Raw genomic sequence first — 13,702 nt, 5'->3', positions numbered from 1 at the left:
GCCCTTCAGCTCTTTTTATTGTGTTTGACACTGAACAGGTAGCCTAAGATTCAAAGGTGTGGTGCTAGCAGTGAAACTCTTCGTTCATTGATCTCAGCCTCTGTGCATGTCCTTCCATGACACCACCTTCCCATGTGGAGCTTCTTCTGGGCAAACGATCAAAAAGAACTTTATCCTGTAGAGAACTGAACTCAGTATATCCCACATAAAATTTCTATATTCTCTAGGATATTCCACATAGAATTTCTCATGTTTCTAATGATCAGAGATTCCATGTGATTCATAGGACTTTCTGGGAAACATGAAATATTTGCCCTTTACCAAGAGATACCTTCGAACTTGCAGACCTGTTCCTGGGGCCCTGAGCTAGCACAGAGGTGAGGGTGCATGCCTAGCGTTATCTGCCCCCAGTTCACCATCCGTGGTGCACCCGAAGGCCAAGCCGATCATGCCTTCAGGCCGTTGCATTGAATACATGGCTGTATTTGGCTGAGGGTCATATGTGGGACCCCCAAGCACATTGCCATGTAGTGTCGTCTTTTATACTATCCCTTCTACTTTTGTCTTTCCTCCAGGCCTGGAGATGATTTGTTTTCCAGTGGGACGGCCACTCTTTCACATTCCTCCTTGAGCCTTCTAACTGGGTTTTCTGCATTTAATCTGTGGGGTGGGATTACTCTGGTCCTTGTTTTAATGCATTTTAAATATTTTTACATTAAGCAAATATTTATTTGTATGAGTGGGGTTTTTGTTGTTGTTACCGTTGTTCATAATTTTGAAGTGATAATAATGTATGGAAACCTGTTTTCAGAAGCCTTTTTCCTTCCATCTAGGGAACAATGCTGCAAGCGATCGAAAGGTACATGAAGCAGGCCATCGTGGACAAGGTCGCCAGCGTCTCCAGCTCGGCACTGGTCTCCTCCTTGGTAAGGGAGCGAGCGGCTGCCTCGTTCCAGGGTTCACAGATGGAGAAAATTAAGGGTCACGGTGATTTTCTTCACACTGAAGAGATATTGTGGGGGGGAGGAAGATGTATATGCCTCTTATACTTGGTATCTAAAGGGATTTAATCTGCAAGAGTATTGAGCAGTTAAAATGGACTGTTAAAAAACATGGACTTCTCCCAAGTTTGAAAGGTGCCGGTAACCAGAATGGTCCATTGTACGTAAAATACTGAGAGGAGGGTCTGCAATGGAGCTGCGGGGGTAGGGGGAGCAGGGGGTAGAGCTTTTTCTTAGAATGTTTTGAATGGCTGACCTACACTTCTGCCTTTGCCTGGTTGTCCTCCCATCGGTACCCCACACCTCCAGGCTCCTGAATTCTGAAAGTTGTTCCACTTTCGAATTTCTTCCCAGAAAGTGTTATATTGTATTATAATGCTGTATTGTGTTCGCAATGTACCATTTCTTCCTTGTCCATAAAAATCAGATTGATCCATTATAACTTAACATGTTGCTTTTAATTGATTACTAGTGTGTGAGTAGGCTAGGCGATCAGAATTATTGGAATTCTTGGGTTCTAGACTATAATTGGTTAAGTCTTTTGGAAGAAACAAACAGAAGATCTCTAGGGCCCAGGTGATGGCTCACCGGGTGGCCACTGCATGAGGGAGGCCTGACTCAGTCCCTGGCACCCTGTGGTTTCCCTGAGTATCTCCATCTGTGCCTTCGCCCCTCCCAGCACCAAGTCAAGACTTCCCCGGAGCACTGCTAGGAATGGCCTCCAAAACGGGGCAAAACACAGATCAACATTTCCAGCGGGAAACATATTGGAATCCTTTTTCTTACAAATGAGTTTTCTGGAAGTAAAGCCTATACCTTTAACATTATTTAGCTACAATTCTGCACACTCTATGTTCTATTTTGTTCTTCCCCTCTTATTCCTTTCCACTCCTTCCTGTCTGTACTCACCTCTGTCAAAGGAGTCTTGGAAAAACACTTTTTTTTTTTTTTGGAAATGCCTGTTATAATACCCCCCAAACAAACTCGTGTGTCTAAACTTCTAATGACTGTGGATATCATGAATTTTTTTTTTGATTGTTGTTCTCAATTCTTCTGTATGTAGCACATGATGAAGATAAGCTATGATGTGGTTAAACGCTGGGTCAATGAAGCCCAAGAAGCTGCTTCCAGTGATAATATTATGGTTCAGGTACTGTCATTTGATCACACTGGCTATGTCTCAAGATCTGCTTCCTTGATACCAACCCTGTAGCTGCAGTTTTTATTGTTTCCCCAGATGGGCATCTGCTAAGGCGAGGTCATTGGCATGCTAAGTGCCACATCATGCCTAACCTGAAGCAGGCACCCCCAGGGTTAGTATTTGCCCTAGGCCCCCAGGATTGACTGGTAGAAGCTGGATGACCCCTATTCAAGAAAAAGTCTTGCATTCACTGGTAGTAGGAGACGCTCATTCTGAAGGTTCGTCACAGTGCATTCAAAGCTTTTATTCGATAACTAATTTGTGGAGAAGAATGTCCAACTCCAGGCTCTTTGGGCCTTGCTTTGAGTAGGCATTATAAAACTAGCGAGAGCGATTTTTACTTGGTGGCACTTCAAAACCATTTCATTGGAGGGATCTCCTTTTAATTCTCATCAGTCTGTTTCTTATTAAAAGGAACAAGATTAAGTTTCTTAACTGGCAGCTTTATGCGAGGTGCCCCGTTGGTACTTGAGAGGGCACTTAGCTTCCCCCGCTCAGTGTTTACAGCTGTTCATATTAACGTCCTCCATTAGGAAGAAAGAGTAGCAATTCCTCCCTTGGGAAATAATCTCACTCTTGTAACTCTGATCATTGAATTTTACGCAGAGTGCCATGATAATTCCACCCTGAAAGCCCATTTTAGGAGATGAATACTTGAACCATGAACATGGTCATGGTTGATTTAAAGACCCCCGGGAGAGATCTCACGCAGGGAAAGCTGGGAGCCGGAAGCCTTTGTACTGGCTGAGGCTGGCTGAGGCGAAGCCAAGCCTGCCAGAGCCATCTCCAGGTGGCGTGTCACCTTCTCCATACCGGCCCACTGCATTGAAAGCTTCTGCGGATAATTGGAAAGCCTTATCCTTTCAGTCTTGCTTGCTTGTATTTGAGCAACGTGCAGAGAAGGCTCTAGGGGCCGGAGAGCTAGTACAGCGCGTAAGGTGTTTTCCTTGCACATGGCTGACCCAGGTTTGATCCCCAGCATCCCATATGGTCTGCCAGGAGTAATTTCTGAGAACAGAACCAGGAGTAACCCCTGAGCATCACTGGGTGTGGCCCCAAACCTAAGTCTCCTGGTATACTCTTGGCTTGAGTCTCTCTTTTTGTTTTTTTTTATGGGAAATTTAGTTCCAGGTGGTTCTGTTTAGTTCTCTTTCTGCCTAGCTTTCTGGTATGTTACAGTCTTTTCCTTGTTCTTTAGTATCATGCATTGGGAGTCCTGTATCACCTTAAACGGAACGATCGCCTTGCTGTTTCTAAGATGTTGAATAAATTTACTAAATCCGGTCTCAAATCACAGTTTGCTTATTGCATGCTGATCCGAATTGCCAGTCGCTTGCTAAAAGAAAATGAAGAGGGGTAAGTGTCTTTATCCGAACCCTTTTTCCCCACTTGCCTGTTAATTAATTTTAGAATTAATTTCCTCTATGGTTTTTTTCTGGGCGGGGGCCATACCTAGCAGTGCTCAGGACTTACTCCTAGCTCTGGGCTCAGGGATCAACCTGGAGGTTTTTGGGGTGTGTGGGATGCCGGGGATCGACCCACATCAGCCTTGTGCAAGGCAGGTGCCCAACCCTCTATGCTCTCTCTCTGCTCTCTCTCACTGGTTTTTATTTTCGAAGGGGACTTTCTAAGTGGTGCTCTGGGGCCCCAGGGGGCCCCAGAGAGTCTCAGGCAGCCGGATGGTGGTTCGTACAAGGGCCTGAGGATGCAAGGTGACTGGGGCATCAGTACCAGGGATCCCTGGGCCCCCCAGAGTGCTGGGGGCCCCAGGCTTCACCCAGTGGTGCCACAGGGAGTGGTGCCACAGGGACCAGATGGTGCCAGGGACAGAACCTACTGTCTGTACTCGATCCTGCACCCCTTCTAGGAATATATTTTGAACAGTGTTGACTGGACGGATTTGATGTTTTCCAAACTGAAAAAGAAACAAAAAAGATTGCAGATAACACTGCTTATGTTTAGCCTTAATGTATGCTCTTATAAATGTGCTTACTATATCATGCTTATTAGTAACAGTAATAAAATCATTGAACAAAAATATTTATAGATCACAAAGTATACAATAATTAAATGTGAATGTTGGAAGTGACATGAAGGGTCATCCTGTTTATCACTTATAAAAATATCTAAATGTATGTAAACATGTTAAAGTATTGTAATTAAAATTACTTAAAGGGCACAAGAGGAAAAATGAATTACATTTGTAAGGTTCTTACACTGTTTATGAAATAGTGTTTTTTATAATAGACTGATGTTATGAGAAATAATATTGTTATATCTTGAGTAACACTAAAACAACTAGGATATATAAATGTAAATGGAGAAAATAAAGTGGAATATTAAAAAATATTCAGTAAAGCTTTCTGCTTGCAGTGATGGTGGAATAACTTGGTCACCTTCAAACTCCTGCAAAAATGTTTATATCATTAGTTCCTAAGAAGTCTCCCTAAACAAAAGAACTCAGGACTATTTGAAAGTTCTTGTGGGTGCAGAAAAGCAGGCAGAAGTTGGAGGGAATTTTATGCCTAAAAGGAGAAACTATGCATTTCTCTGACTAGTTTGTTTATTTCCTAGATGTAGGGCATAGAAATTCATATTTACTGGATAGAGGAGTCGGAACCCAGCTTGAGATTGGAAGAGTGATAAAAACTTACTGTGGAAATCCTGGAAAGGAGCATATATGTGATCAGCAACAAAATGTATTTTGGGAGGGGCCCACAACTGGTGATGTTTAGAGGTTACCCCTGGCTCTGTACTCAGGACTCACACCTGGCAGTGCTCAGGGAGCCATATGAGATGCAGAGGACTGTGTGCAAGGCAGGCCCCTTATTCCCTTTTACCCACCCCCACCCTCCCCCCCGTACCATCTGTGTGGCCCCTCAAAATCAATTTTAAACTCGACACAAGTCTCTGGGAAAATCTTGAACTTGTATGAGGTGCCTCTAGGAAACTGAGCAAAAGAGCTGTAGAGCTGAAAGAACAAAAGGGAAAATTAATTGCAACTCCCCGTGATCAAGTTGAGAGTTTGACCCCACAGTTTTAGGTATTTATTAACAGCAGCACCTTGCATCTCACTTCTAAATACCAAGAACTGCATTTTTTTCTTTTTTTCCTTGTTTTCATAGCAAAATATCCTAGCCGTGATGGGCAGTCCTTCACAGCATCTGTTTATGATTTCACAGATCCTCGGGTTAGTCCTGTGTTGGCAGGACAAGGTTGCTCTGGGGTGCTCTTCCGGAGGCCACTGGCCACATTACTTTCTTTTTCGTCCTTTGTCTTTGGTTTTGGTTTGGGGGCCAACACCTGGCAGTGCTCAGGGCTTATTCCTGCCTCTGTGCTCCAGCGATGCCCTCTGGAGAATGAATCATCTGAGATGCTAGGGATGGGCCCGGTGTGAGGCGAGCACTGGGAGCCGAGCCCTGTCCTACCTCTCCGGCCTCTCATTTCTTTGCAGTGGTGGATTCTCTTGGGTCATGGGTCACGCTCGGAACATGGGGTCGTGTAGCTGCACGTGGGTATCACCAACAGTTCTGGCAACAGTCGAAGGTTTCTGAATGTATAACATTAAGGTTGATTCATTTTAACCCCCAGACTGATTAAAAATCAAGTGTGTAATGAATCTAAGGTGTTTCCGCCAGTGCTCACCGGTGTCATGTCTCGGTTGAGGCTGGATTGTGAGGAGGAGGTTTAAGAACCTGTCATAGACTTTCAGGCCTCTGTTGTCTTGCTGACAGCCAGCCCAGGTGGCTCTCTGCCGAGTAATATTACATAGTCCCAGGCCCCGTGGATGCGCCCACATCAGGGGGCCACTCTGCCAGACCTCAGGGCCCTGCCTGAAGTGGATATTTGCTGGTTGGATGTAACAAGTGTACAAGGGTATATTTGAAACTAGAGTGACAGACAATAGCTCTTCTGAAAACAGAATGAGGGAAAATAGTCTCAGAACTGTGGGATTAATGCTAGATCACCTGCCACTTGGAATATGGTTGGAAATCCGTAGGAAGACATGAAGGGATGCAGCTAAAACAATAATAAAAAAAAATAAACAATTATTTCCCAGTCTGCGTTGATTCTCATAACTTCAATCAGTGCAAAATTGATCTAACAGTGAAAAGTCAGCCCAACAGACTTAATTTATTAAAGCAGAAAACCAAAATCATGGATACCAAAAAGAACAGTTAATAAAATTCATTGGCAGTTGTGATTAAAACATAAAGTAGCAAAACAAGGAGCATCATTGTTCTGATAAGGCACAAGAAAAATCTCCTTCGAAGTTAATACTAACTAGTGAATTATTATTTCTCTCCCTTGAAACTGTGAATGAGAGTAGCATGTGTGCAAAACCTGTTTTTTAAAATGTTTTACTAGAAGTCTTATTTGACACAGTAAGTCAAGTCAAATTAAAGATTTGAGGACAAAATGCTCTGTGGACAGTGTAATTATGTCTATAGAAAATGTTAAAATAGTCTGTGTACTGTTAGCCATAGGACATCGAATTTTTCAGACTTGCCGATAGGTCAGTCTCCAAATGGATTTTACTTCAAATGAATTTTATTTCAGCAAGCAATTGATTTGATAAAAATTTGAAAACGTGACTAGAAATGTCACTGTCACTGTCACTGTCATCCCATTGCTCATCGATTTGCTCAAGCGGGCACCAGTAATGTCTCCATTGTGAGACTTACTGTTACTGTTTTTGGCATATCAAATACGCCACGGGTAGCTTGCCAGGCTCTGCCGTGCGGGCGGGATACTCTTGGTAGCTTGCCGGGCTCTCTGAGAGGGGCGGAGGAATCGAACCTGGCTCAGCCGCGTGCAAGGTATACACCCTACCCTCTGTGCTATCTGCTCCAGCTGGACTAGAAATGTATCAAAACCAAATCCTTAGGGCAAAGTTGTACATCTTTCGTTCATATAAGAAAAATAGTGTGCATCTACATATGGACAATTAGAAAAGGTGGGGGCACGGGGAGGGCAGCGCACCAGCCTTGCAGCGGTGAGGCCACTGGCTCAGTCCCTGGCACTGCCCACTGTGTGCTGAGCACAGTCCTGAGAGTCCCTGCTGTTTGGGGCACTGGTGCCCACTGCCAAGGGTGGTCTCCAGAGCACTGCCCGTGGGGGAACCCCGCAGCAGAGCACGCAGCCGCCCAGTGAGCCCTGTGAAGGAAATGTGTGGGAGCAGCACCCAGGGACTGAGACTGCTGGGCGGCACCCGGCAGCCCTGCCCCAAGGCTCCTCCCCCACCCCTCCGGAGCACTCCCGCCCGCTGAGCCCTCTCTCAGCAGCTCTTCTTTGTCCCAAAGGGGGATGGGAGGAAAGAAGAGGATGGAGTAATATAACCCTGAGGGGGGAAAATAAGAAAATCACAATGTGTTGATTTCAAGGGTCATTTGAGTGGACAGAGGGAGAGATTGCGTTCCTGTATCGGAATATCCAGTATACAGTGATGTCACGTCTTCCTGTTGGTGTGCTTGGGTTTTAGACCACAGGCGGTGCTTGGGGGCCACTCAGGACTCTGCACTCAGGGGCCCAGGTGGTGCTGGTTCTGGAGCCGGTATCAGGGGCATGTGCTCTGCCCACCGAGAGCTGTCTGCCTCCCTCTCTCTCCCCCCTCTTCCCTTCTCCCTCTCTCTCCCTCTCTCTCTGTCTGTCTCTGTCTGTCTCTGTCTGTCTCTGTCTCTGTCTCTCTCTCTCTCTCTCTCTCTCTCTCTCTCTCTCTCTCTCTCTCTCTCACCTCCTTTAACTTGGCAGGCTTAGTTTCCTTCTTATTTGAACATGAGCTGATTTACCTTTTCCCTAATAAAATCCATCATGAATTTTATTTCTCATGCTGGCTGCTGACTTCTGCTAGCCCTTTGTCCCCCACATGTTGGGTGTCCTTCATTATTTGCTTATGTCATATTATTCACTTAAAACTAGTTACTTATATATATATACACACACACATATATATTTCCCTCTATGATGATGTGTTGGTCCAGGAATACCAGGGATATGTTCACTCATGCGTGAGGCTCGGCCGAGCGTGTGGAAAGCGACCTGGAGTGTGCTGGCGGTGGTGGGGTAGTAGAGGTCGGCTGCCGAGGCTGGGTCCCTTGGGGTGGGGAGGGCTCTCATCCGCCCCCCTCTGGGGCACCCCTGGTGCGGAGTCCGGTGGCATGGTTGTGGGGGCCTCATTTTATGCTCCCTTCTGGGAGGAGCAGCCGTGAGTTCTGGAGAGTGGCCAGTGTGCTGCAGGTTATCCTTTTATTAATTAATTAATTTTAAGGAACATTACCAAACTAAGTTCCGGTCCTTCCTCTCTGCCATCTGTGGTTTCTGAAATCTCTGCTTGACTAGCTGAGTGGTCTCATAGGGATCTGACAGATGTTCATAAATGCTTGAAGCCAGCATGCTCCCCGCCACCCGCCTTTGTGGTGGGCACTCGGTGTGTGCCTTCCCTGCTCTGCCTTCCTTTCACTTCCTCCGTGAACGGAGCCTCAGCACCAGGCCAAGCTCTCGAGACTGGGCTCTCTCGGTCTCTGCAGGGCATTTGCACGGTCCTGGACATGGTCACGATCCTCCAAGTTCCCAGACTAGGTCAGACATTCTCAGAGTCCTCCCTGGACATCTGATTCCTTGAATTTGTCTTTTACATTTTAAATTTATTGTTATCATTATTGCTGTTGTTGTTGTTGCTATTTGCCCTGGCTCTGGCAATTGCACTGTTGCGGATCTGGGGCAGGACCATCCTGGGAGAGAGGCAGTTTCCTCCTGGGCCGAGCTCCGGGTCAGAATAAAGATTAGCCCTGCGGATGGGTCTCTTTGGTGGAGTCCCAGCCGAGCCTGATAGTGACAGTTCTCTGGGGCCAGGCTTGTAGCCAGCCCTGTAACTGGCAGCCTTCTCGATCTTTTGGGGGGGAGGGCAGAAGGATCCACCGGCTGTGCTCAGGGCTTATTCCTGGGCTCACTTGGGGCAGTGCTCTGAGAACCATACGGGGTGCTGGGGATTGAACCCTGGGTCGGCTGAGTGCAAGGCAAGCACCCAGCCCGCTCTGCTCTCTCACCAGCCTTTTCATCTGCCTCCTCCAGTGCTCTCAGCTTCCAGCTCTCGGTGTGGCTGTGGCTGTGAGGCCTCAGGCTTCCCGGGCTGCCGCCAAGCCAGGACAAGGGGATGGTAGTCGAGGAGGTGGCAGAGGGAGAGAGCCGACAAAGTGCTTACCGAGAGGTGTCTGTTTATCTTGAAGAAATGTTGCTGGGGTTAGTGCAGACTTGGGCTGATGTCTAAAGTACTAAAACAAAGAAGTTTATTTTGACAGTGCCTGGCCACTAGTAGTGCCTGGCTTTTATAGGAGGGTGTGGATCTTCAAGGGACTTTTCATACATGCTTCTAGAAGTGCTTGTCTGCATCGGTGCTGCTTCAGTCTCTAATTCTTGGCTCGTTACTTTTTTGATATCCAAGGGGTGCCCGTGCATGCTTTTTTTTTTTTTCCAGCCATGAAAGTCCACTCTTTGACTTTATTGAGAGCTGCTTGCGAAATAAGCACGAGATGGTTATTTATGAAGCGGCTTCAGCCATCATCCATCTTCCTAACTGTACCGCCCGCGAGCTGGCACCTGCTGTTTCCGGTGAGTCTCGTACCCGCGGGGCTCTTGTCCATCGCGCTCTGTATTTGTTTAAGGATGGTAAGTCTGCAGGATGGATGCCAAGAATGGCAAGGTGATTTTTGGAGCTTCCTTATTTGTTTTTCGTTCTTTTGGGTTTGGGTTTGGGGCCACACCCAGCAGTGCTGGGGACAACTACTGGCTTCATGATGGGCTGTTTGCTGTGGTGCTCTGGGGACCATTCGGTTCCAGGAGTTGAATTCAGGCTTCCTGCATGCAAGGCACTCCGCCCATGAAGGTCTCTTTTCTGGTTTAATTTGAGTTTTTCTTTGATTAACTGTCTTATTTATTTATTTATTTATTTATTTAAAAATTTAGTGAATCACTGTGAGATAGTTACAAGCTTTTGTGACTGGTCCAGCCTTTCTAGGAAACAATATGGACAGTCCTTCAAAAACTAGAAATTGAAGTTCCATATGACCCCGCAATACCACTTCTGGGAATATATCCCGGGGATGCAGAAAAGCACAGTAGAAATAACATCTGTACCTATATGTTCATTGCAGCACTGTTCACAATAGCCAAAATCTCTAAACAACCCAAGTGTCCTAGAACAGATGACTGGTTAAAGAAACTTTGGTACATCTACACAATGGAATACTATGCAGCTGTTAGGAGAGATGAAGTCATGAAATTTGTTTATAAATGGATAGACATGGAGAGTATCATGCTAAGGGAAATGAATCAGAAAGAGAGGGGCAGACCTAGAAGGACTGCACTCATTTGTGGAGTACAAAATAACATCATATGAGGCTGACACCCAAAGACAGTAGATATAAGGGCCAGGAGGATTGCCCCATAGCTGGAAGCCTGCTTCATGAGCGGATGGGAGAAGGCAGATTAGTTGTCTCTTTTCTGAAGTTACCCTTTTTCTCATGTAAAGGGTTTTACTTAGAAGACAAGTAACTTTAATTCCTTCAGTTCTCCTTAATGTTTACAAAGCCCATTTTGTGTGTGTGTGTGTGTGTGTGTGTGTGTGTGTGTGTGTGTGTGGTGTGTGTATTATGAAACTCTGAACATTTCTGTCATTTATACTCAAATATTAATGGGTATTTCATTTAGAAATAATATTTTTCCCTATTGAAAGTTCTATAGCTGAACAGAGCTTTTCACTTTATGTTTTTAATATCATTTTTATGTGGATTTTTTTGTGCTCCGATCCAACTTCCTCACACTTATTTTGAATACAATTCTTTACTGTCTATGTCCATGTCATGAACTGAGCAGTGTTCAGTACATTCTTTCATCTTTTCTAGTTCTTCAGCTTTTCTGCAGCTCTCCGAAGCCAGCTCTGAGATACGCTGCCGTGAGGACCTTGAACAAGGTGCGTGTTTTTCTGAATGCTGTGGGTCAGTGTTTGATCGAGAAACGTGGCATGTGAAGTGTCGCACTCCCACTTGGCCTTTCTCTGGTCCCTTCTCCTAGGGTAGTAGGTAATAGACCAAGAGCACCACTGTGGCTTGTTTGATCTCAGGTGTGATGTGATTGTCTTTACTGTTACTCAGCAGAAGATTATAACTTATTTCTGACTTCTAGGTGCCTTTTAGTCAGGACCTCACGGCCTGATATGGTGGCCTCCGGTCATTTGTGCTTGTTTCTCTTTAAATATATTAAAATTTAATATATATATACATATATATATAAAAATTAAGAAGCAAATGGTCCTAAAGTTTGTATGGAACCACAGAAGACAGTGAGTGAATAGTCAAAGTAATCTCGAGGAAGAATAAAGCTGATGGATTCACACTCCTTGATTTTAAAATATATTTGTAGGGCTATACTAAAACAATATGGTATTAGTGTAAAAACAAATGCAGATCAATAAAAGAAGAAATAACCCCGAAGTAAACCTACACACGAAGTCAGTTAATTTATGACAAAGGAATCAAGAATATACAATAAAATGGACAAATTCTGTAGGATATAGTGCTGGAAAAACTGGATGACCACATGCAAAAGAATAAAAGTAGGAAATAAAGGAACTTTAAACATTATTTCATTAATTTTTTAAAAAATTATAATATCTAGGAATACCAATCCTTAAGACTATTTACTGCTCTAATTAATTTATTCCGTAAACCTATACAAAAAAAAGAATAAAAGCAACTGGACACTGTCTTTTACCACACACAGAAATTAACTCAAAATAGATTAGAGACCTTAATGTAAGACCAGAAAACTCCTAAAAGATAAAATATCTGGGTGGTAAATTCTTTGATATTGGTCTTGGAGATGTTTTCTAATGTAATTTTTATAAAGTTGTTCATAGTAATTTATTACATTTAATATTCGAGCACTAATCCCACCACCATTATACCTTCCCACCACCATATTTTGAATATTTTCGTCCTGAACCCCAAACCCTGCCTCAAAGCAGAACGGAAGTAATGTATTTTTTATTGCATGTTATGAATATTCCACAAAAGTTTTCTTAGAGGTGAGTGAAGATTGTTGTATTTCACCCAGGAGTCATTAAGTCCTTGTATAAGCACTGTCGTAGCACCGTCACACTGTCGTCCCCTTGTTCACTGGTCTGCTCCAGCAGGCACCATTATGTCTCCATCGTGAGACTTGTTGTTACTGTTTTTGGCATAATGAATATGCCACGGGTAGCTTGCCAGGCTCTGCCGTGCGGGCGGGATACTCTCGATAGCTTGCCGGGCTCTCCAAGAGGGATGGAAGAATCGAACCTGGGTTGGCCTCGTGCAAGGCAAATGCCCTACCTGCTGTGTTACCGCTCCAGCCCTTGTATAAGGGATGGTTAATTATGAACATTTTTTTTTTCTTTTTTGGGTCAGACCTGGCTATGCTCAGGGGTTACCCCTGGCTCTGCACTCAGGAATTACCCCTGGCGGTGCTCAGGGGACCATATGGGATGCTGGGAATTGAACCCGGGTTGGCTGAGTGTAAGGCAAACGCCTTACATGCTGTGTTATCGCTCCATCCCTGAACATTTTTTAATTAATTAATTTATTTATTTTCATAATGTAGGAGCACTGCTATTTATTCAGCCATTGATTAAGCAGATTGAATTGGACATGAACTCCACATTACCTTATTTTTAAAAAATTTTCTGTTAGTTCACAATGTTTGATTACATTCAATATTCAAACACCAATCCCACCACCATTACACCTTCCCACCACCAAATTCGGGATGTTTCCATCCCAAACCCCAGTCCCTGTCCCAAAACACAATCGAAATAATATATTTTGTATTGTCTGTTATGAAGAACTGCTGAACATGCTTACAAAAGAAGTGTTCATATAGGAAACAGTGTGAAGATTAATGAACATGTTGTTAAAGGTTGCCTTGTGTGCTTATGTCTATATCTGTGCGTATATATATGTAGGTTGCCTCCTACTTCAAAGCCCATCAGATGTGGTGCACTACTCTTGGTATATCAGCGGCGTCAAGTGTGAGACGTGGCCCAGGAATAGATTCACTCCTGGGCGAGGTCGCCGAGTGTGTGGAGAGCGGCCATGAGCATGGCGGTGGTTGAGTTCTGGAGTTTTCGGCTGCCAAGGCTGGTTCCGTTGGGACAGGGAGGGGAACTCACCCGTCCCCCTCCAGCTTGCCCCAAATGAAACAGCCCGGTGCCGGCTCTGGAGACATCTCTGTAGCAAATCGTTCAGTACTCTCTTCTGAGAGGTTTATTGTTGAGTCTCTCAGAGATGCTGTTTTGGATTTGACACGAAAAGCAAAGGCAAAAACATACAAGTGGTCCTATATCAAACTCAAAAGCCGTACACAGCCAAAGAAACCATCAACAAAACGAAAAAGTGGGCTGGAGCGATAGTCCAGCGGGTAAGTCTTGCGCACGACTGGCCCAGGTTTGATGTCCAGCACCCCTAGC

General features: G+C 44.8%; 1 protein-coding gene across 1 annotated transcript in view; it reads left to right on the top strand.

Moving 5' to 3' along the window:
* Positions 1-13,702, top strand: part of COPG2 (COPI coat complex subunit gamma 2) — a 104,748-nt gene that overhangs the window by 31,517 nt on the left and 59,529 nt on the right. Inside the window, exons 7-11 of the mRNA XM_004608255.2 lie at positions 834-926; positions 2,065-2,151; positions 3,401-3,558; positions 9,677-9,810; positions 11,103-11,170. Of these exons, the coding sequence (XP_004608312.1) occupies positions 834-926; positions 2,065-2,151; positions 3,401-3,558; positions 9,677-9,810; positions 11,103-11,170 (540 nt within the window). The remainder of the gene's footprint in view (positions 1-833; positions 927-2,064; positions 2,152-3,400; positions 3,559-9,676; positions 9,811-11,102; positions 11,171-13,702) is intronic.

The sequence above is a fragment of the Sorex araneus genome, chromosome 1 (assembly GCF_027595985.1).
Source record: "Sorex araneus isolate mSorAra2 chromosome 1, mSorAra2.pri, whole genome shotgun sequence".
Lineage (NCBI taxonomy): Eukaryota > Metazoa > Chordata > Mammalia > Eulipotyphla > Soricidae > Sorex > Sorex araneus.
The sequence above is the reverse complement of the archived record's forward strand: the minus strand, read 5'-3'. Positions and strand labels throughout refer to the sequence as shown.